At 35.7% G+C, this 21439-nt stretch overlaps 3 protein-coding genes across 5 annotated transcripts; 1 reads left to right on the top strand and 2 right to left on the bottom strand.

Moving 5' to 3' along the window:
- The first annotated feature begins 639 nt into the window (after positions 1–639).
- Positions 640–2013, top strand: LOC137734182 (aspartic proteinase CDR1-like). Its single transcript, XM_068473490.1, has one exon. It carries the CDS (start codon positions 640–642, stop codon positions 2011–2013), a length of 1374 nt encoding a protein of 457 aa, XP_068329591.1.
- On the bottom strand, positions 1840–7476 carry LOC137734897 (pentatricopeptide repeat-containing protein At5g01110-like). 2 transcript variants are annotated; one of them, XM_068474213.1, is made up of 3 exons: positions 4937–7476; positions 4074–4163; positions 1840–2685 (listed from the first exon to the last, which is right to left on the bottom strand). In XM_068474213.1, the coding sequence occupies exon 1, from the start codon at positions 7221–7223 to the stop codon at positions 4956–4958; it is 2268 nt and encodes a 755-aa protein (XP_068330314.1). In that variant the 5' UTR covers positions 7224–7476; the 3' UTR covers positions 1840–2685; positions 4074–4163; positions 4937–4955. The 2 variants fall into 2 exon arrangements, with proteins under 2 accessions (XP_068330314.1, XP_068330315.1); XM_068474214.1 differs by having other exon boundaries at positions 4123–4163.
- A 1309-nt stretch (positions 7477–8785) lies between these two features.
- LOC137735187 (protein TIC 40, chloroplastic-like) lies at positions 8786–18063 on the bottom strand. 2 transcript variants are annotated; one of them, XM_068474584.1, is made up of 14 exons: positions 17734–18063; positions 16736–16844; positions 16524–16581; positions 16405–16422; positions 15790–16114; positions 14108–14217; positions 13962–13995; positions 13243–13321; positions 12531–12571; positions 12082–12127; positions 11275–11369; positions 10574–10677; positions 10095–10142; positions 8786–9290 (listed from the first exon to the last, which is right to left on the bottom strand). In XM_068474584.1, the coding sequence occupies exons 1-14, from the start codon at positions 17918–17920 to the stop codon at positions 9231–9233; spliced, it is 1314 nt and encodes a 437-aa protein (XP_068330685.1). In that variant the 5' UTR covers positions 17921–18063; the 3' UTR covers positions 8786–9230. The 2 variants fall into 2 exon arrangements, with proteins under 2 accessions (XP_068330685.1, XP_068330684.1); XM_068474583.1 differs by having other exon boundaries at positions 13962–14025; positions 17734–18062.
- Between the last annotated feature and the right edge of the window lie 3376 nt (positions 18064–21439).

Raw genomic sequence — 21439 nt, 5'->3', positions numbered from 1 at the left:
TGTGCCAACAAATAGAAGGGGACACCAGCACGTACGTCATTTGCACGTACGTTTAAAACTCAAACGTGATGTGTCTATCGTGTTTTAAGTTTGTTGCGTTTATTTTGTTTTTGTACTAAATTTGTATTGATGACGTTTTGTAGGGGCATGATAATGTTTCTGGTAGCTGTATAAAGGTTTATTATAGTTTGTTTTATTGTGCAAATTTACTCTAGATCAATTTCTTGGCCACTAAAACTTATGTACCTAACTAACAACCTCTAATTATTTGTGAAATTCAATAAAATACCACCCCATAATTTCTGGTAGAAATAACTCAAACCGAGGAATTAGACAAAAGAGGAAACAAACTATAAATCCAAATAATAATTCCCACAAAGCATTAAATTTGATGCTTTGTCAAACTTACTCAATAGAAAATATAGTCAAACCATTCCACTTTCTAGAAACAGTTTTGAATCTCTCAGGTCCAACCATGATTTAATTAATAACCAAATCCTACCAGATGTGCTCTGATATTTTTAGTCTTTTGAGACTCTCATTTAGAAAAGAATCATTCTGGTTACGCCAGTAATTATATAAAATACCATTGCAGAGACTCTTTTGTTATATGTTAGTAGTGTTCTCTTCATCTTTCTCATGGGAGCTATTCACTCACTTTTCACCATTGCATTTGCCATTATTTTCCTCCCATTTCTCTCGCTCACAGAAGATGATGACCATCACCACGGAATCGGCTTCAGCCTCGAACTGATCCACCGCGATTCCCCATCATCTCCGTTGTACAATCCGGCGGAGTCTCATTGGCAACGCTTAAGCAATGCCTTGCAACGCTCGCATTACCGTGTGACCAACCATTTCGGCAGAAAAGGTTCAGGACTACGCGCTACGAGTCCTACAGGGGAAGCCCATTTAATCTATGTTGCAGGAGAGTATTTGGTGAACATATCGATTGGGACACCGCCCAAAACCTTGATTGGCATTGTGGACACCGGCAGCGATCTTACATGGACGCAATGCAAGCCGTGTAAGGATTGTTTCAAGCAAAAAATCCCCATCTTTGATCCCAATTCTTCTTCAACATATGAGCCCCTTTCTTGTTTGTCCAAACAATGCCATTTGCTAAGTGAAGGCACTTGCTCAAACGATAAGTTTTGCTATTACAATTATACGTATGGGGACAATTCCTACACCTCTGGAAATCTGTCCGTGGACACTGTTACATTGGCTTCCAGAACTGCAGGCAAGGCCGCCGTATCAATCCCCAACACCATATTTGGATGTGGACACCACAACGGAGGAATCTTCAGCGGGACTGAGACAGGCATAGTCGGACTTGGAAGCGGAGCTGTGTCGCTTATATCCCAAATCGGAAAAGTGGTTGGTAGGAAATCTTTCTCCTACTGCTTGGTGCCGAGTTACGAACTACAATTTCGTTCAAACTTGCACTCTAAGCAAAGTAGTCAAAGTGAAATCCCGAGCAAGATGTACTTTGGTGGTAAAGTTTCAGGCCGTGATGTGGTCTCAACTCCTGTCCTGTCGAACGGTTCGCAAACCTATTACTACCTTGAGCTACAAGGCATCAGCGTCGGAGACGACTATATTAAGCTTGAAGTTTCCAGTCCTCAAAGTTTTAAGGGCAACATGATCATAGACTCCGGGACTACTATAACAGCTTTGCCTACACAGCTTTATGAAAGTTTCGAATCGGCAATTAGAAAGGCAATTCATCTGGAGGTGACGAGAGATCCAACCGGCATTCTACTGCTCTGTTACAAGACTAAACCGGAAATCGACGCTCCCATTGTTACAGTCCATTTCCGTGGTGCAGACGTGAAGTTAAAATCCGTCAACACTTTCGTTAGGGTTAGGGAAGATGTTGTGTGTCTTGCATTTTCCCCGACCAACGATGTGGGGACCTATGGGAATGTGGCACAAATGAACTTCTTGGTAGGATTTGACCTGCAAGAAAGGACATTGTCCTTCAAGGCAACCGATTGCGGTACCGGGTAAAGAATTGCCATGGATTTTGTTTTCCATATTTATTTGCCAATGTACCTGATGCCAAAGAATAATAATAATAAGAGTGATCATATATAATGGATTTTTTTGAGCATTGTTCTAATTTACAAGAGATTTGATGAAAATAAATAGTAGAAAACTTGAAGATTCACAATTTTTGTTCTCAATGGATTTGTAAAACCGATCGATATTACTAGGAATTTTTCACAACCCGTCACATCAAATTCCGAAAACAGCTGCCGATACCAACTTTACAAAAGCCTGTAGATGGCACCCCCCCGGCCTTTCCTCCCAAATTATTGCAGGGTGCCATTTTTGCAGCACACTGTGATGACTGATGACTGATGAGGGCACATTCGTACTGGCTTCATCTGGCCAGTCACACCTTATTTTTCAGATGTGCAATTTTTCTTTTGCTTTTGGTATTCCTCAAAAATCATCACTCAGTGTAATTAGTCTCTGTTTTTTTGAGATGGCTCGTTAGTCATCCAAAAGAGCGAGATGAGGTTGGAGTTCACGAATTATAACCTTACAGCACTGGGCAGTGAGTCCAGCCTCTCCAGTCTTCCCTGCAACAGAGGTTCTCGAATATGCTAGAGTGGTCATCCAACCTGCTTCAACTCTCTGATCTCACCGGACTGAATCTGGCTCCATTCCTGGAATCTGTGGGAAAGCCATTCATACTGTTTATGACACAAAAGGAGAGCATAAAAAAGAAACTGAAATCGCAGAAAGCGAATATTGTTCTAGGAAAATCATGTAAACCCTGCAACGAATTTTATTTGAACCCATGTCATCGCACTCTACAGTCTACACCCAACTTAAACCATAAATGTGAATCGTCTTTTCTGTCCTATTGTACAATTACCGTTAGAGACAGGATTTTATTAAAACTAAAACCAAATTTATCTATAAACCCACATCCAATAATCAAACCCTTCACTTTGTGCCTCCATTCCTGGAGAGGAATGGGCTCGTCAAACCCTTGAAAAAGTTTCTTTCAGAAGCACAAATAGAGAATGGTGGATTGAAGGACTCTTTACTGGATTTAGAAGAAATGTACTGCAAGTATTTTGAGATGTGTAGTGGAGGTACAAATGTCCACCGTGAAGAAAGTATTTAATGCCTTAGAATAGCTGTAATGACTGACAAGTATTACAAGGAGGCAAAGAATTCCAAGAAAGCTTCTAGTGCAATTGAAGAAATTTTAAAGACAACAGAATTAAACATTTAGTTACTTGTTTCTTCATCACAAAATCTTGTGATTGAAATTCTTGCCAATGAGAATAGAGTTGTCCTAGACAACCAAAAAAAGGGTATGCCGTGAAAAAAGGACTAGACCCCGTGAGCTAGTATGACCTTTGCCATTCATAGATAACAGTCACTCCTCAATCTCCACATATTTTTAAATTGGGTGTAAAGATAAATGTACATATTGGATTTGGTTTGTAAAGGTAGTTTAAGTAGTTAATTTGGGTTTAAATAAACAGTTCATATCAAAATGCCTGTATATGAGTAAAGCAAATGTAATTCTGGGTACATGCAAGAGTCACATATACTACCTGCTGAAGTTCGAAAATTCACTATAGACACTAAAAGATAGGATGAAGAATATAACATGCTACAGATGTAAATTCATGACTTTCCGCCCTTTTCATTTCCACGAAATCTAAAGATTGAAGGCTATATTTTTCTTCCAACTACACTTGATTATAAGCAATTAACTCTATTACGGGCCAAGTTGGCACCTTTCATAAAGCAATTGCAGCTGTAGCAGATAAGGGGACACTTTTGCTCTACTTTTTCTTTCTTTTATGGTGATGGGAAATTTTCCCTCCACTTCGAACTTTTCACCAAGGGGAAGTGAAAGACGACTGGACCAAGCCTAATTGATGACAACAAATCAAATTTTCGAACTTCAGAGACCAATGATATTTATGCTTTGCGAACTAAAAAGCACAAAATGCTCACAATTTTTAACTAAATAAGTGAGAACAGAAAGCTCCAACAACAGCTAATGTAAATACAGCAGAAGAAGAAAAGGAACTTACAATATGTCTTCTAGCCATCACTGTATGTACTACTGAAAGATGGACTTACATTTGAAGGAAGAAGGTTTCTTCATCTCCTCAAGTAAATATCTACAAGGAAACGAATAGAATTAATCTTCTTTATAATAGCATGAAAAACATGTGATTAAGTTCTTCGAAAGAAGTATGTTGATATTAATTATCCAAATCTGCCACTGATACAAAGTAATTTTCTTTTCCTGTTCATTAATTAATTAATAAAAACATTAAAAACTGTCTGAACAAACTCCAAAAATGCAAAATTGAGAAGTAAAAAAAAAAACAAAACATAGTTATGAATCAGTCATAGATTCATAGCTATACTCAATGAGGTTAAAGCAGGAGACTAGGATACATAATTAATCGATAGGAACTTCAAATCATAGTGACTAGAATTGCTTGGTATTTCAATTTTGATTATTTCCTATTGATTTACGACAGAGTAATATATGATGATGACTCACAGGATATATTCACTATAAATCCCATCCAAAAGTGAAATCCTCTCATAAATAAATTCCCTCATGTAACTGCAGCCGAAGTACTAAACGTAGAAAAGCATAAAAATCCTATAATGGCTATTTAAAAGATGATGAAAACAAATACAAGATGAGTAAGCATCATCTCACTACATTCAATATGGTGTATGACAGAATAGACCTGTATATGCATTATTTAAGAAATTGTAATCTTACATTATAATAACAAAATACAAGACAAGGTATGTAAAGTAATGAATTCAAGTCCCTGTATGTAAAATATAAACATAAGATCATTAGGTCACAACATTTTAGAGGTAGCTAATTAAAATGAAGAGCGCAATGAGATTTAAGAGAATATCCAACCTTCAGCTGCAAGAGCAAACTAGAATTCATCATCCGGCACAAATCCCCTTTGAAGCATCTCATCATGGAACCGAAATGCCTCCTTCAAATTGTCCTGGGTCACATGTCCATTTATTAATGACGTATAAGTGGATCTATCAGGTTTTACACCTCTCTCAATCATCTTCCGCAATACTAGCTCGGCTTCGTGCATTCTACCTTGCCTACAGAACCCATTTAGAATTATATTGTATGTAAACTGATCCGACAGTATCCCTTGCTTTTCCATCTCCTGAACTGAGGAAAATGCTTTGTTCAGATTCTCTTCTTTTACATATCCGTTAATCAAAGTGTTGTAAGTAATACTGTCAGGAACAACTCCTTTTGACATCATTTTGCCTAAGAACTCATCCGCCTTTGTTGTGTCACCAGAGCGGCAATAACCTTTAATGACAGTGTTACAAGTAACTAGAGTGGGTTTGATGCCTTCTTCAATCATCTGGTCCCACAACCTAAACGCCTCATGCACGTTCCCCATGCTACAAAATCCATTGATTAGGATGCCATATGAAATGTGATTGGGTAATATCCTTCTTGAAACCATGTCACCCCATAACTCCTTAGCTTTATCCATTTCACCTAGTTTGCAGAAGCCATCAAACAATGTGTTGTATGTGACAATATCAGGCTTAATATTTCCATTAGTCATTGCATCAAACAGATTGAGAGATTTAGTCATATTCCCGTGCTTGCAATAGCCATGAATGAGCGTTGTGAAAGTATAAAAATCAGGAATGACACCCCTTTCCAACATTTCATTGAAAAGCTCATCTGCATCAGAAAGCATTTTCTCTCGACACAGTCCGTTTAAAATTGTATTGAACGTTACCACATCAATAGTGCAACCTTGCTCAAGCATTTCATCACGCAGCTTCAAAGCCTCTAACATCATTCCCTTTCTACAATATCCATCTATAAGAATAGTGTAGATCACATTATCTGGAACCAAGCCTGCCCTTTTCATATCTCTAAAATATAGCAACGCACGATCAATATTTTTGTTCCTCGAAAAAACCCCAATAAGTGAACTGAAACTAACTATATCAGGAACAACACCTCTCTGTGACATTTCATGGAAAATTTCCTCAGCCTCTAAAAAATCACCTTTTCTACAGCTCTCAAAAAGCATTGTATTATAAGTAGTAGTATCAGGATTCAATCCACCTTGCAACATTTCATACAACATTTCCTTTGCTCTTGCATAATTTCCTACTTTACACAAACCATTCATGATAGCATTGTACGTGAAAAGCTCAGGTTTCAACCCCTTAGAAGACATAGAGTTTTTTAACTGAAAAGCTTCTTCTAGAAGCCCTTCGCGACAATATGCATTGATTAGTGTATTATATGTCACAATATCTGAAAACACCCCCTTCTCTTCCATATCTGATAAGAAGAATTTAACGCTCTCAATTTTGCGAGCTTTGCATAAGGCATTAACCATTATATTTAGTGTATAAACGTTTAACTGAATCCCACTGCTAACAACTTCCCCATATACCACCCATGCCAAATCAATCCACCCGACTTTCACAAGCCCACCAAGAAGACTATTGCAAGCATTTATCGAAACACAAAATCCCTTTCTTCTAAACACCTGAAACGCCTCAAATCCTTCTCTCAACTTCTTAGCCTGCACATACGTTCTAACAAACAGATCAAAGACCAAAGAACTTGAGCCGCAACTGCTATAAGTTGAAACCAAAGAGTCTGCCACTCCAACACGCGAAATGCCACTCTTTCTAACCATTCTAAGAATCAGAGGTTGTGCATCTGACACCCTTCGACCACGCACCAACATGTGAATCATTGCACTCAAAGACTCTGACGAATGTTTAAAATTAGGGCTATTTAACAGAATCAAATCAACAAACTTCAGACCCAGTTGCAAATTTTCGCGGCAGCGAGAAAGAACTTCAGCAATAAGAAATGGGTTTAACCGAAAACCGCGCAAGGAAGTGAGGGTGCCTTGCTTCAAACCTAATAAAATCTTTTCCACCAAAAGAGAATCTGATAGAGACGCTGACGAAAACGGTTCTTGGCTTGTACTACTACAGAGTTCTTGCGATTGCATACTTTTAAGACCAAGTTCCAGGTCATTTGGTGGACAATAAGCAAAAGAATGAGGTCTATGAAAGTGAAAGAGTGAGTACTTAGTTGGTTTTGTGAAGGTTGTGACGGTTCTGGGAGCTACATTTCTCAAAATTAGCCGTTGGGTTTGCATATTTGAAACTATAGTTATAGCCATTGAAGAATGAACTTAGAATTCAAAAGGATGAGGGATGCTTGGGGTTTGAAAGGGCCTGTCTACCGATTAAAAGTTCATTCCAGTTTGACTGGGTTAGGTCCCAAACCAAGAACCAGTACCAAACAGTTTGTAGGCCATAAAGTTGAACCGGAAACTGAAAACTGTAAACTTGGACCTTAAATAGACTGACCGTATACCGAAACTTTAAGCATGGTCTGGTCTCATTGAATCATATCCTCATTTCTAGCAGGTTGATCCTGAAAAAAGCAAAAAGCAGTCATCAATATCGAAACAAAACTAGAGAATGAAAATACTTATTCGCGAAATAACAAAGGAAAAATGAGAATAGCAGTTATAAGAATATCGAAATTGCATAATCTAAATGTAATAGAAAACAATCCAACACGCATTGGATTGCAACGAGAATCTCCGAATATGGGCAGAAAGAATTCGAACAGACGATTAATTCAACAAAAATGATAATCCAGATTAACTAAAGGCTAAGGGTACAATTATTTAATCAAAATTTCCATGCTTGTTCCTAAAATTTTTAGATATTTCAGCAAAATTTACAGTAATGGCACATAGTCAGTTGCAAGATATTCCGGCAAAATCTTGTTCCTAAAATTTTAAGAATCACGGAAAGTAGAAGAAAAATAGCCATGAAGTCTGAAGATTGCCTCAGTGATCGGACGGACCAAGTCCAACAGCGGCGACAGGAAGTGAGAGCAGCGAGCGATGGGTTTGAGTTCGAGCTTCGATAGAAACCTTCAGTGGAAGAAGAAGAGGATGAGTTCAGATGAGAGGTTGAGAGGTATGGGAGTATTCTGGTGGCTATGAATGGCGGATTCCGGTGGTTACGACGTTGAGAGAGAAAGAGGCGGGAGAGAATTCCAGAGAGGGAGGTCGACAGACGGAGAGTGCAGAGGGGTTTTTACTTAAACCGACACAGGGTCGGTGTAGGCCCAGGTACTACGTTTAAATTTTTTTCTTTCACTTGTAAGTCAGAAATATTATAAACTTAGGATTGATTCTCGTCAAAAGTAAATTTAAACTAAATTATTCTTAATTTATTGTGAGACTAAGCCCATTATCTCTCTATTAGTCTAGATAATATCGGTTGAGTTGGAGTTATATTGTTGACTTGGGTTGAGTTGTGTTGATGAAAGCTTGTTGGAATTTTATGAATGGACTACATTTTTCTTATTCATGAAGCTTTGTTCAGGGTTGATATATGTTTATGATACTTGGATGGCTAAGATTTTACCACGGTGAATTCCGTTATTTCCAGAGTTCCAGCAACTCGGCAGAACTATATTGGAAATCAAACAAAATACAATATAAGAATGCTAGCAACCTTTTCATTCGAATCTTCTTCTACCTTTCAATTTTTTTTTTTTTCTCTGATCTAAATTACAACATTGCTTGATAATCGAAACTGTCTATTCTCCATGCCAACCTCGAAAGATCAACCTTGCCCAAAGCCCTTTCATGCAAGGAGACTTTTCATTTTAGCAACCGAGGTCATGCGTTCGATTCTCTCTACCTCGATATCACTTGCATAAGACGAATGCATATTTTATTCAAATTTTCCTATGTACAGCCAATAGAATCCATTGGAATATTATCCTTAAACATAACATCACATGTTGTACAGTCATAAACCTTGTAAAACCTACCATTATCTATTCCGAATTGGTCACAGTTCCCTACATAAAGTTCTGAACAAAGCTACCAATACCAACATTACAAAAAGTCTGCTAGACAGATGGTCTCGGACACCAATATACATTTCGTTTTCACATTATGGGACACGAAGCTTTTAGTTCGTCCAATACGCTACAAGGGTGTCAACTCATCTCCAAACAGGGCAGCAAAATGAGCCTATCGCGCTATGCATGGGCATGAGAACGACAAGCATGTTCAGTTTCGCAGGACTGGTAAAGCTCTAATTCCCTTACCTAGTGAGCATGTTTAACTCGAGAAACTAGCGTCCATGAACAGAAATTAAGGCGAACCAGACACCCCAGGGAAGAGTTCTGATATCTTATTGAAAACATCCATAACCTGAGACAACAGAACACAGCAAACTGTCATATTATATTAAATACGTAATATACTCATAACAGCAATCAATGCCACATCCCAACCTGGTAAAGCCACATAATGCCCCTTCAAGTACATTGTGTATCCCAAAACAAGATCAATCAAACTTAATTAAACTTGAGGCATGCTGGGAGAAAACCATTTCCAACGATCCTCAACAAAAACAGATACAAACCAATAATATCGCTTGATCCAAGTCAAAATATCCCATTGTAATATTAAGTAATTGTACTGTTCCGCGTCAGCTGTTAGATCACTATATGCATACTTTGGCGGGTTTTGCTAATGTTTTGTATGAGTTACTGAAATATTGCCTATTGAATTTGGATCTCACAAATTAACCAACAGTATGTGCTCGTTGATGTCTCTTGGAAGGAATTTATTCATCTAAATAAAGGTCTTAATAAAGTACTTCTACGAGTTATCCAAAAGCTCTTAATTACATTCCATTAGATAGATATTATCCAGTTAAAGTTATGAGAAGGAAGCAAGAACACAAATCAGAACTTTACAAGCAGTAGCCATCATCTCCAATACAATAAAGTAATTTATTGTTACTCTCATGCTAGCTAAATAAGAAACAGATGAATTAGAGTGTTAAAACAATCATTTTGAAGAAGAGAAGGAAAAACTCAATAATAATCATATAGTGAGTTACCGATAGGATAAATTATATGTTAAAAAGGTAATAAATAAACACAACTAGAAACCACATAATTAGGCAAATCAGAAATCATTATTGAAAGTAAAAAAGTTCTAACGTACCTCCTTATCGTTTTGATATTTTGCAATGCTCAGTGGGTTCTGTGAACACTGCAAAAGAAACATAAAATTTAAGAGAATCAGTATGTGCCATATAAGAGTGATGCTATTACCTCCCATCATTCCCAGTTGCCCACCCACCAGGTTTCTCCACCTCTACCAACTTGAGAAGTATTAATTTATTCTTCCCACCCTTATCATTCCCATAATGTCTATTTCTTAACTTTGACCATGATACCGGTTAGGACTCCTCCCCATAGTGGGAGGCCAGTCGGACTGACCTTCCTCAGAGTGAGGCTACTGGCGGCCAGTAACACTATAATTCTATTATCTTTTATCTTCATATTTTGCAAAAAACAGTATTGTCGTTAAACATCGTTCTTGAACATAGTTTTACAAAAGAACAAAGTACGTGGGTAAACAGAAACGTAGGGTGAAAAGAGACATTCTAAATCAAATCCAAGTACATTGGAAATACATACATCCATGATTGCTGCTTGAACTCTTGGGTTTTGAAATGCCATAGCAACTTCAGGATTGGCCATTATTTTTGAAATTACTTCCTCAGGTGAAAGCCCAATTTGGTCTGCAAAATATAAACAGAGAAGAATTAAAGAAAATACATGCCGCATGAATTTATCTATTCTCCTTGAGCTTTTAAACCTAGACTCCCCACACCATGGGAGAAAAATAATTCTACCTTCATGTTTTTTTTAGCCAGATACTTTCTTGTTAAATGACAAGGAAATTGTTTTGAATTTTATAAATATCAACTTATCAAGGAAAGAATAGTGTTGAAAGTGAAGAACAGCTTGAAAAACGAACAAATAAGTTTTACAACAATCGAAAGCCAAATAAAGCATACACAATTGACAACTGAGAACGTTTCAAAAGGAAAAATAAAATAATAATAATGGAACAAACAATAAAAGATCAAGAATGATGTAAATTACTCAATCTTAAACTTGGTCTATACTAAAATTATCCAATCAACCTAGTCACTAGCACATCATTCTGCCATGATGGAACTGATCTAACTTCCAGATTTATGGAATTATCAAATTTAATCAGGAAAATGAAGTAGCCGGAAGATAAAAATTGTAAATGAATGCCATTCGCTAGAGCAATTGGAATTTAATCAGAAAAGACTGAAATCCAACAAGACTTGGTACTTCACACTTACCAAACTGCTGCTTAACCTCAGGACTGCTAAGATCAAAATTTTTCAACGAATCCATCATACGATTGTCCCATTCACTGCTTCCGCCCATATTATTTCTGAAACAAACATCAAGCATAAAAAAGATAAGAGAAATTAAATTGGATAAAGATTAGAATATCTTGTTTAGCATAAGCATCACACTGCTCCAGCCTTCTCTGGTAACAAAATGTTTGTCGTAAAGTTTAGTGGACACTATTTCTCAAGTATTAATTCCACAGACACAAGGGTTCAAAATTCTGACGAACAATACATCCTTTAACATGACCAACTAACAAGCATGGTCGTTCAGATATACATGCAATTGAGATCACTGACTAAATCAGGTTTTTTTTTATATTGAAGCAATGGTATGTCAACTATGGTCAAGGTTTGTTACAGGAATGCCGACTTGATTCAGTTTCTGCTTCATGAGAACTTAAAGTATTACAGGATGTCAGAACAGGCAATGCACATGCAACCTATGGCTTTAATTAGATGACTTATGACTTTATTTCAGGCAAGTTAGTACAGCTGTAGCAGATGGGAGAACGATTTTGTTCCATAAATTTTGTATTCTGTTAGAGAAAACATTAATCCACCCTTTTAACAAAATGCCGGGATTGAGAAAATGAGAAGAAAATCAAAATTTGAGTCAAACTTCAGAGACCAAAAATATTGTTTTGCCACATCAATTTATGAAGCAAAAATGCTCAGAATCTAAGTACAAACACAAGAATAAAAAGCTACCAGCAATATCAAACGTAGATAGAGCCAAGAAAAAGAACTTACAGCATGTCCTCTAGCTGTTGGCGATACTCTGGATTTTGTAGCATCCCTATCAAATGATGACCATCAGAATAAGACTAATGATCAAAAGCTACAGATTAAGAGACACAAAATGAACTCTAGGCCAACAAAAAAGAAATGGAATGGAGAAAACAACCCTCCACCATGAAAGAACACATGGTCACAACAAAAAAGAGTATTAAAAAATAAAAATAAGGAAAAGGTTCTACGTAATATGAAAAAAAGACCAGATATTATGCAGTAAGATCAGCTATGACAAAGGGCAACATAGACATTGCTTCAAACAGGCGGATGACCGCAATTAGCCTTATCAGGTGTGAACAAATAACTATCAAATTGAAAACATTATTTATGGTTATAAGCCATATCAAGGCTATAACTGATAACCCAGGATCTTAAGGAAAAGCTGTGTTACTGAAAGATGGACTTACATTTGAAAGTGGTAGGATTCCTCATCTCCTCTGGTAAATAGCTACAAGGGTATAAATAAAATTAATCTTCATTCCAATAGCAAGAAAAACATGATATAGTTCCTCTAGAGGAGTAAGTTGATGTTAAGTCACATTCATGAGACAGAATAAAATTAAAAAATGTTAAACAAAGAGTACGACAACTGGAAGCTTATACAACATATGATATAGACATAGAAGGAAACTCTGAGATCAACTTTTATAATCACATAAACATTCCAATAAATGAATGAAAGGAATGAACAAGATATTTGATAATGGAACTAAACAAGGTGAGGGATTTGCCAAAGGATAACCATCTTCCTATAAAATGTCAAATTTTTGACTGAAAATTGGTATTCCTGAACAACAGACCAAACACTTTCAGCTTGAAATAGTCAATAAGTTATCCTATCCAAATGACGAGGTTACCTTTAACAAGCTTGAAAAATTATCCTTGTCCAAATGAATTTAATACCCCAAAAGTAAACAGTTCAAGCTGGATTTAAATTGCATACGCTGAGAATTTGATAAAATCTTATTCCAACCCAATCAAAATACCATTGACATTCCAGAAATTCACAAAGGTATGCAAGTGATATGTAGCTAATTAGCTAGATTCAACCATGATAAGACACTAGAACAAAATCATTTTACACAACTAGTAAGCACACAAGATAAGAAGGTATATTACGGATAAACCATCTTCTGCACTGTGGGATCTTCCAACATTTTCTCCAAGGCTTCCACTGATATTGCAGGATTTTCTTTTCCTATCCATTAATAAATAAAAACATACTTAAACTGTCTGATTAGATTCCAAAAATGAAAATCATAGCCACTTAAAGACATACTGATTAGGATTACACAGTAATGCAATCAGGATTATTTCATATCCATTTACAGCATAGTCGTGTAATCCTCTCAGCTCGCATAAACTATTTAAGTAAGCACTACCTTAACAGACCTATGCGACTATTTAATTCACATGGCACATTTTCAAGCAGTAGTTTCGGAGAGAGGTGATTTATTAGCAATTTATTTTTCAATTTATCCATATACAACAAGTTTTGGTGTCAACATTAGTCAATTAAATGTATAAAAGTAGTGCCTCATTCTAGGTCTTTTCTTTTTTAAGGGGCTGCCCTAATTTCCCAGGGTTGGGCCTTGCTTTTAGGGCAGGCCAGCCCAATCCTTGATCAGATCCATGCACGAATCTTTACATAACTAGAACTCTAGAACCATTATCCCAAGTGGAGCAGGCGAAATTTAGCATAAGCAGTTCAAAAGTCTTTAGATAAAGATGGCTTTTGTCACAACTAAGCTACCAAAAATATTTGATATTAAATCTAAAGCAAAGCATTCGCTGGAATCCTTAGAGACTGCAAAAGTCTCACATGACTCTTTACATACCAGTAGATTGGGAACCGGTGAAAGAACCTGCCCCCTGCTTAAAAGTAGCTCCATTTTGAGAAACCTTCATGGAGTTTGGAAATAGTTAAATTTGAAGATTAACTAAAAACACAACATCTTGAGGAACAGTGACAGTAGATACTCACTTCCACATCATTCTGGGTACCCTTAGATGAACTTGCTTCAGAAACATCTTTTAAGCCACTTTCGAAAGGACTCTTTTGCTCTGTTTCTTCTGGAGTAACATCTACAAAAGCTGTGAGTAGAACATAAATTTAGAATATCTAACAAGAAACCTTCATAAGAAAATATTTCAATGTCCAAATAAGAGTATCTTGTAAAAAATCAGACGAGGAATTGATGGCCTTCATTTGTTATAGAAATTTTCAATCCATTCACTACAGTAAACGATTAAGGTATTGACAATATTCCTACGTGTCAATATAAGATAGGTCATATGACCAGCCCCCACAGCTGTATGCAGGTAACTGCCTCTGACAGATCTAAGGCTTCCGTTGCAATTCAAGCCCACAAGATCATTTTCAAAAAGATTTTGTGAGTTCAAACATCACGGCAATCACATATTTAACCTTGATGGTTTGTCAATCATACTTTTTGACATTAAACCAACCATAAACAGCAATCTGCCTTGAAATCAGATCAGCTCCGTTAGAATCAAATGGCCTCCATTTATTACTCCAAGCTGTGTGAGAGAACCATCATAGCATGGATTCATACAAACGAAAAATAACACAACTACTAACATATTACAATGATAAGCCTTGCACGCCTTAGATTGGTAGAAGAAATATAACTATTCATCTAAGTAATCTATGTATCTTTTTTTACACATAAATTAATATATATACATATATATGTAGTCCCCTTATTATAATGATCGCTTGTGAGGAGAATATATAGATTGAATTCCTTTATTAATAGGGATCGGACTCAATAGGAATCCCTTGTGAGGAGAATCAAAAGGGGATCCCACTGGGCCACCATGCAATGCAGTTCAGTGATCCAAACGTCCACTACCAGAGCCCCAACAATGAAAACCGTGCCTTTAACAGATGGACCAAGTGTTGTGTTGCCCATACCATTAGCAACTTACCTTTCTTTCCAAATTTGACTACTTTGTTTTTTTGGTCAAACGATAGATTTGGTTAGATTAAGAGCCGACGGGATTCGAACCCACGCCGTAATGCAAGGGCACAACAACCTTTCCACCACTGTGGTAAAGGGCCACTTGCATTTGTGACTACTTTGTTGAACTATTGAAGAAATCTCCCAGGCATATATCTTTATAAGTACGATAATTCCTCAGGAATGATTTAATGTATTGCCCAAAACAAAAGATTTCAACGTTCCTAACAAGATGTCTAACAAAAATCAGTATATGACATGATACCTCAGATATAGATAGCCCACACAGATCTTCACTCGTTCTTGCAGCCATCAATAAATGATACTTTAGAGTGCCCACATATATTTAGAAAAAAAATTATAAAGTCCCAGCCACTATAGAAGCGAATTCCCTGTTTTACTTTCATGGCTATTTGAGCAACTTAAATTTACTATAACCAATATATTGGAACATTGAAAAGGGAATTTAGATCATGTATTAGGATCCCAAGATAAAGTTAAAGAAAAAGAAGCAACGGAAAAACAAGATACATGCATTGAAGGCCATAAGGATTATTAATAACATAAAATATTCTAGGTCAGAGACAATTTTCTTTGTAGATTAAAAATAAATTTCAGATTGAGAAAATTGAACCATATAAATTCTCTGTGCAATATAAATGAGAGTATCGTATGGGCTTACCAAATCTTGACTTTTTATTTAGTTCTGAGTCACTTTTGACATCAGTGGTGGGGGTGGCCGGTGTGGTCGGCGTGGTAGGTGTGGCTTGTGTGGCTGATGAGGCTGGTGCTGCTGTTGCGGATGGTGCTGCATCTACACTGGTTGCAGATACATCTACTGTCGAATGTTGGGAAGTAGGTGGAAAAGGTGAGCCAAAAGGCCCTGATCCTGGAGCTGATGGAAACGGAAAAGGTGACCCCGGAGAAAATCCAGCATTGTTGGACTGGCTATCTTGTGGATTCATTTGACCCATCAACGTCTTAAAAGCTTGTTGCATTGCATAATTCTGAAAGAATACTGAAGACAAGTTAAAATTAAAACAAAACTCACATATCAAAAGAGTGTGAGGCTAGATTTTGTGTCAGACAATAAACAAACACTTATCTTTTTTAACATATGTATTCGCATACACATTTGAGGATGGCAATTTGAAAAAAGTTCTTTCACAAATATTAAACATGTTAAGGGCACTCAACTCAAATATTGTCTTTTTATACACACCCTGCGATATTAAAATCCAGTACTTGAAAAAGAAAAAAAAATAAGACCCATAAATTATAGAATGAAAAGACGCACCTTTAATCTCGTAGCTACCTGTCATTAAATATAACTTGTCAAACACGCAGCAAAGGTGAAATGGTCTAATAAAAGTTCATTTTATCAAGCAAAAAGCATGCAATAATCCATGTTCTCACCCATGAAAATAGTGCTGAAAGCCCAACACCAACTCCAATCCAAAACAGAGGCGACCCTCTAGAACATAAAAGGTAAACAGGTGTAAAGATGAAATGGTCATGAATGTTTGGGCACATGGACGAAAGAAGAAGCAGCCCAAAAAGCTCATAAAATACATGATTAGTTATAAAATAAATTAATAACTGAGAAAGTGAAGAAAACAAATCCTTACACATTTGAGGGAGGGGGAGGTACTGAGATTTGTGGGTTGACACCAATTGAAGATGTTTCTTGGGTACTCGAAGAAGAAATGCTCGCAAAACGTTCCACTTCTAACTTTGCTGCAATGGTATCATAAAAATAACCCGTGTCAGTACAACTAAATTGAAAACTTGCACAACCGAGAGACCATAGGAAATATGGTATCATAGAATCAGTAAGATACAGCACTTTAGAAGAAAAATAAAACAACATCCTTAAAAGCTAGCTTCTTTGTTTTTCCCACCCTCAAGAGCTATCATTATTATAGTCTTATAGATACACAATGTAGAGTAAGAATAGTAGTGTTCCAGAAGGGCTACAAGCACTTTTGACTCTGTTTGTAACAGTCAAAAGTGCGCCTTCACAAAACACTTTCAAGTGTATTTCCTGGAATCGCCTGGATGTGCAGTAAATTCTGACATGCTTCTAAGAGAAACACTTATGATCAGAATTGTTTTTAATATAAGCACTCCTAACCCCTATTCTTGTCTCCAAAAGTGCTCAATTCCAGAAGTTGTGATTCTATTATAACTACTTTAAGACCACACATAAGTCAACTAGCATGTTTTCTCTGTATTCAAGCGTCAGTATGCAGCAATGCAGACAGGATGTGAATGTTATCTTTTCCCGAATACAGCCACTTTCAACAAACCAACTCATCCGCTCTCTTCAACCCGCTAGAAGTAGAAATTTCAACCGCTGCGACTGCCTTTCTTATAGCCACTATGCATGGTTTTGAAGACCCTTCACTACCCAATTCACTAAAGCTTGAAAAATTAAGAAATTTAAAAAAGTTAACAGTCTTGCATTTCAAACTTGGAAATCCAATTCATACAACACCAAGGAACATATTTCCTGTCCCGGACGCATCATTTCAGACTCACAATTCAACATAGAGCAAAACAGGTAAACAAATTTCTAAAAATTTCTTACTTGCGTCAGTCAACAGTACATGGAATCAGTAAAAACCTGGGAGGCGAGGGGCAGTGAAGCGACCAGTGGCTCTGGAATTTTGGTGATTTTTGGAGTTTCTGAGATTGGCGGAGCATCGAAAGAGGGGGAATCGATTGAATGAGGGAGCGAGAATTCTTGGTTGGTTTGAATGGAGGAGCGGCGGCGAGCGAGGAAGCGAGTGAGGAAGAGACAGAGACGTCATGATTTGCTACGAAACAATCAAGGAAAAGGGCACTGCAATTGTACCAACCCAGAACCAGTATAAAGCATAAAACGCAAAGCTTTGGTAGGGTTTTCTTGTGTAACTGAAGAAGAAGAAGAACCTGAGCCCAAGAGTCTCTCTCCCTTTTTTTTTCAATTTAAAATATAAATAAATAAAAAATCTAGTCTCTAGTTTATAATGTTCATTGATTAAGACCATATAATTTTTTAAATTTTGATCAAAGTTTCTAGCATTAATATATTAATGAATTATATGTAAGTTACATAATTTTTATAATAAAAATTAGTAACTGATTTAGAGTTTTTTCATCTTATACGCATATGGGCACACACACAAGTGTGTGAGAAAATTTTTTATTTTTGTTTTTGAAATATAAGAAGAGAGGAATGGAGTCATAGAGAACGTGAGAGTTGGAAGTTTTTTTTTTTTGTTCTTTTATTTTTTTTAATTTTTTTAATTAAAGATATGTTAAGATTACATATAGGTGAGGCTTTTGAAAAAAAAACAAAATTTGGTTGTGTGAAATTACATTTCTACCTCATATTTTTTATTCATGTTCTGTTTTAATTAGATGGTTAAACTGATAATTTCATAGGGTTTTGGTTAATAATGAGTGTTTTATTAATTAGTAGAGATATGTACTCATTCTTAAATATACCAATTTGTTATATGAAAATGGACCCTTTTTTTTTAATATAAAATGCACAGATTTTTTATTTAAAATTCATTCAATCTTTTCTCATATCCATTTTTTAAACTTATATAGATACATTCTATTTCGTTAAATTGAGAATGTATCAATATCTAGTTTAATAGAAGAAATTTAATAATGTTATTAAGTCTAATATTTTTTCTTTTTTTTTATGTCTTTGAATAACGTACTCATGTTTTGGTACAATAATTTTTTGGTTAATTTTTATGAACGTACCCGTGTGTACACACACACACACACACACACACAAAATATATTAGAGAGTATAATTCATCTTTAATATTTTTAATCCCATAAATTTTAGGTTTATTTAAATTTCATTAATATAAATAACTACAAATTTCATTTTTAATATAAAAATATAATAACCTATATAGAAATACATTATTACATTAATGTCAGGGATTTCGATAAAAAAACTAAAAAGCACAAAGGTTTCAGTCAAAGAACATTGGTAGTTAGAGACGACATTCAAAGTGTCCCTTTTTTTTTCTTTTTTTTTTTTAATTCATGTCAGACTTAACAGAGTTGCTCTTCTAAAGTTAGGCTTGGCAAACAGGTCGTGTTTGTCGTGTTTCGTATCATTTTCGTGTAACACATGTTATCTTAGCGGTCAGTGTCGTGTCACACCCTTTATCTTAACGAGTCCTTAACAGGTCGGATCACTTTACCCAACAGGTAAAATGACCTAACTCGGTATGACCCTTTAAGAAAAATACTTTTTTTTCCTTAAATTTGCACATACCACATTGCCACACAAATATTACTTCAAAACATAAAAACATATTTGTCATTAAGTACTACATTTACACTCCAAAATAAGAGCCTAATAAAAAAAAACACGAATACACTACTAGTCTACCACAAAATATCAAATGTGCAAGGATATGCAAAATGAATGAGTTTTTCTTTCAAGGTAGCGAAGCCTATCTTAGAAGTTAAAACCTTACCAATGAAATTCAAAGCTTGCATGTTATTTCTTTTATAAATTCCTTCAATTTTCATCGATCATCATGGGGAAATTGTATTGGAACTTTGGCTTGATTTATTGCCTTCAAGAGTTATGTTAATGATGTTTTCAGTAAGGTTATCCACATCAAAACTCTCTTATGTATAAACTAAGTATAGAAAAAACAAACATTATAAACTATTCAAATTATGAGAAGTTTACCAAAATAATTATGAAAATAAACAAAACAATAGTACTATATCATATAAAAATATATTACCTCATTTTCCAAATTTTCTAAATTTAGTTTAATATATATATATATATATATTATATAATTATATATATAATTATTATAGTATTTTAGTGGTATAAAATTATTAAATTAATATTTTGCTTATAGTGTATCGGGTTACCTGATAATGAACCGATTCGTTATCATGTTGACCCGGTAACCTGTTCATTTCGTGTCGTTTCGTGTCAGGTTAACAAGTCGTGTCAGAAATTGTCAGGCCTATCTAAAGTCATCGTCTTAAAGATTTGTGAGGTCTTTCTTATATGAGCTTAATACTAATTTTACAATAGACTTAAATAATTCTTGTTACATAGAAACAAAATACTAATTGATAAAACAAAAATATAAGAAGAGAGAAGAAGGTTTCACGTCATATCGAATCCCTTATGTTTGCAAAATCCAATTGTATAAAACTCTAATAAATTTAAACATTCAATTTCATCCAATCTCTTATCAATAATATTCAAACCTAGTTAATTACAAAGCACCAAAATTTTGAGATTGTGGGGTCTCGATCATTAAGGATTCCCTTCTTCTTGAACACATGAACTTTTTTTCCATACAGAATTTTGAATTTTTTTTATTTCAATGAATTCGCAGAATTATTGTGTTTAGGTGCAATAATAATTATTTAAATTGATAACTTAATCTTCCATAAGACTAATACGAATGTTCATATGAAAATGACCTCACAGATCCTCAAAATGAGGACCTTATGAGAGCAATTATCTGTATCAAGTGCAGTTTTAATTTGGATTAATGCTCACCTAAGGACCTCATTTTGAGAATTTGTGAGGTAAAACCCTTAGATTAATTTGACGGTGAATTAATTAATAACCATATATTATCCTTGCTACACCCTAATAAAATAATAATGTCGATTAAAAATAAAAAAAAACAACATTTGCGCGTGAAACGGTTTCGCCTTCTTCTCATACCGTCTCTCTCCCCTATATCCCTTCTCTCGCCCTCCCTCTCCATCCAAATTTTCTACCCAGAGAAAATATATAACATACCATTCAATGTCATACATGCATTTCACTTTCCTGATGATTGGATCCTTAACAGTAGGCAGAACATTTCCGTCAGTCGACGTTTTGTTCTCATAATTATCCTTAGCATAGGTTACATAGCTAGAACCACTTGTTTGCACCTAAAATGTGCACAATTTTACTTATTTGGGCCTAAAGTCAAAATATGGCATTTGGAGGATTATTGTGCAAGAGGGCAAACTTGGAAGATAATTGGCTACATCAAGAGGGATGATTTGACATTAAGATATTGCTTTTCCCGGTGGTGGAGGTGTGCCAAAAGCTTTATTTAATCAAGAGAACTACATGCTTTCCCATTGCAAGTGGATTGGAAGGCAACATGCGGGCATTTAGGCAGAGGACATGTGGTGAAAGAAGCAAGCTTGCTTCTTTTAATTATTAATCTATTGCATGTGGTGGAAACATGTGGTGGAAATGTGAGTTGGCCTATTTTAATATTATTTCATATGCACGCTGGTAGTGGAGTTCTATTAGGCAAGTTCAATGTTCT

Source organism: Pyrus communis, chromosome 5 (assembly GCF_963583255.1).
Source record: "Pyrus communis chromosome 5, drPyrComm1.1, whole genome shotgun sequence".
NCBI classification, from domain to species: domain Eukaryota; kingdom Viridiplantae; phylum Streptophyta; class Magnoliopsida; order Rosales; family Rosaceae; genus Pyrus; species Pyrus communis.
Note: the sequence above shows the minus strand (reverse complement) of the source record. Positions and strands in the feature narration are given on the sequence as shown.

Bases quoted from the DNA above. Each gene is read 5' to 3' on its own strand.
- LOC137734182 (XM_068473490.1), top strand. From the start codon at position 640: ATGGGAGCTATTCACTCACTTTTCACCATTGCATTTGCCATTATTTTC.
- LOC137734897 (XM_068474213.1), bottom strand. From the start codon at position 7,223: ATGGCTATAACTATAGTTTCAAATATGCAAACCCAACGGCTAATTTTG.
- LOC137735187 (XM_068474583.1), bottom strand. From the start codon at position 17,920: ATGACGTCTCTGTCTCTTCCTCACTCGCTTCCTCGCTCGCCGCCGCTC. The intron at 16,582-16,735 runs GTAAGGATTTGT...TTTATGTTCTAG, and splicing joins CCTCCCCCTCCCTCAAATGT to AGGGTCGCCTCTGTTTTGGA. The intron at 14,026-14,107 runs GTGAGTATCTAC...AACTCCATGAAG, and splicing joins GTACCCAGAATGATGTGGAA to GTTTCTCAAAATGGAGCTAC.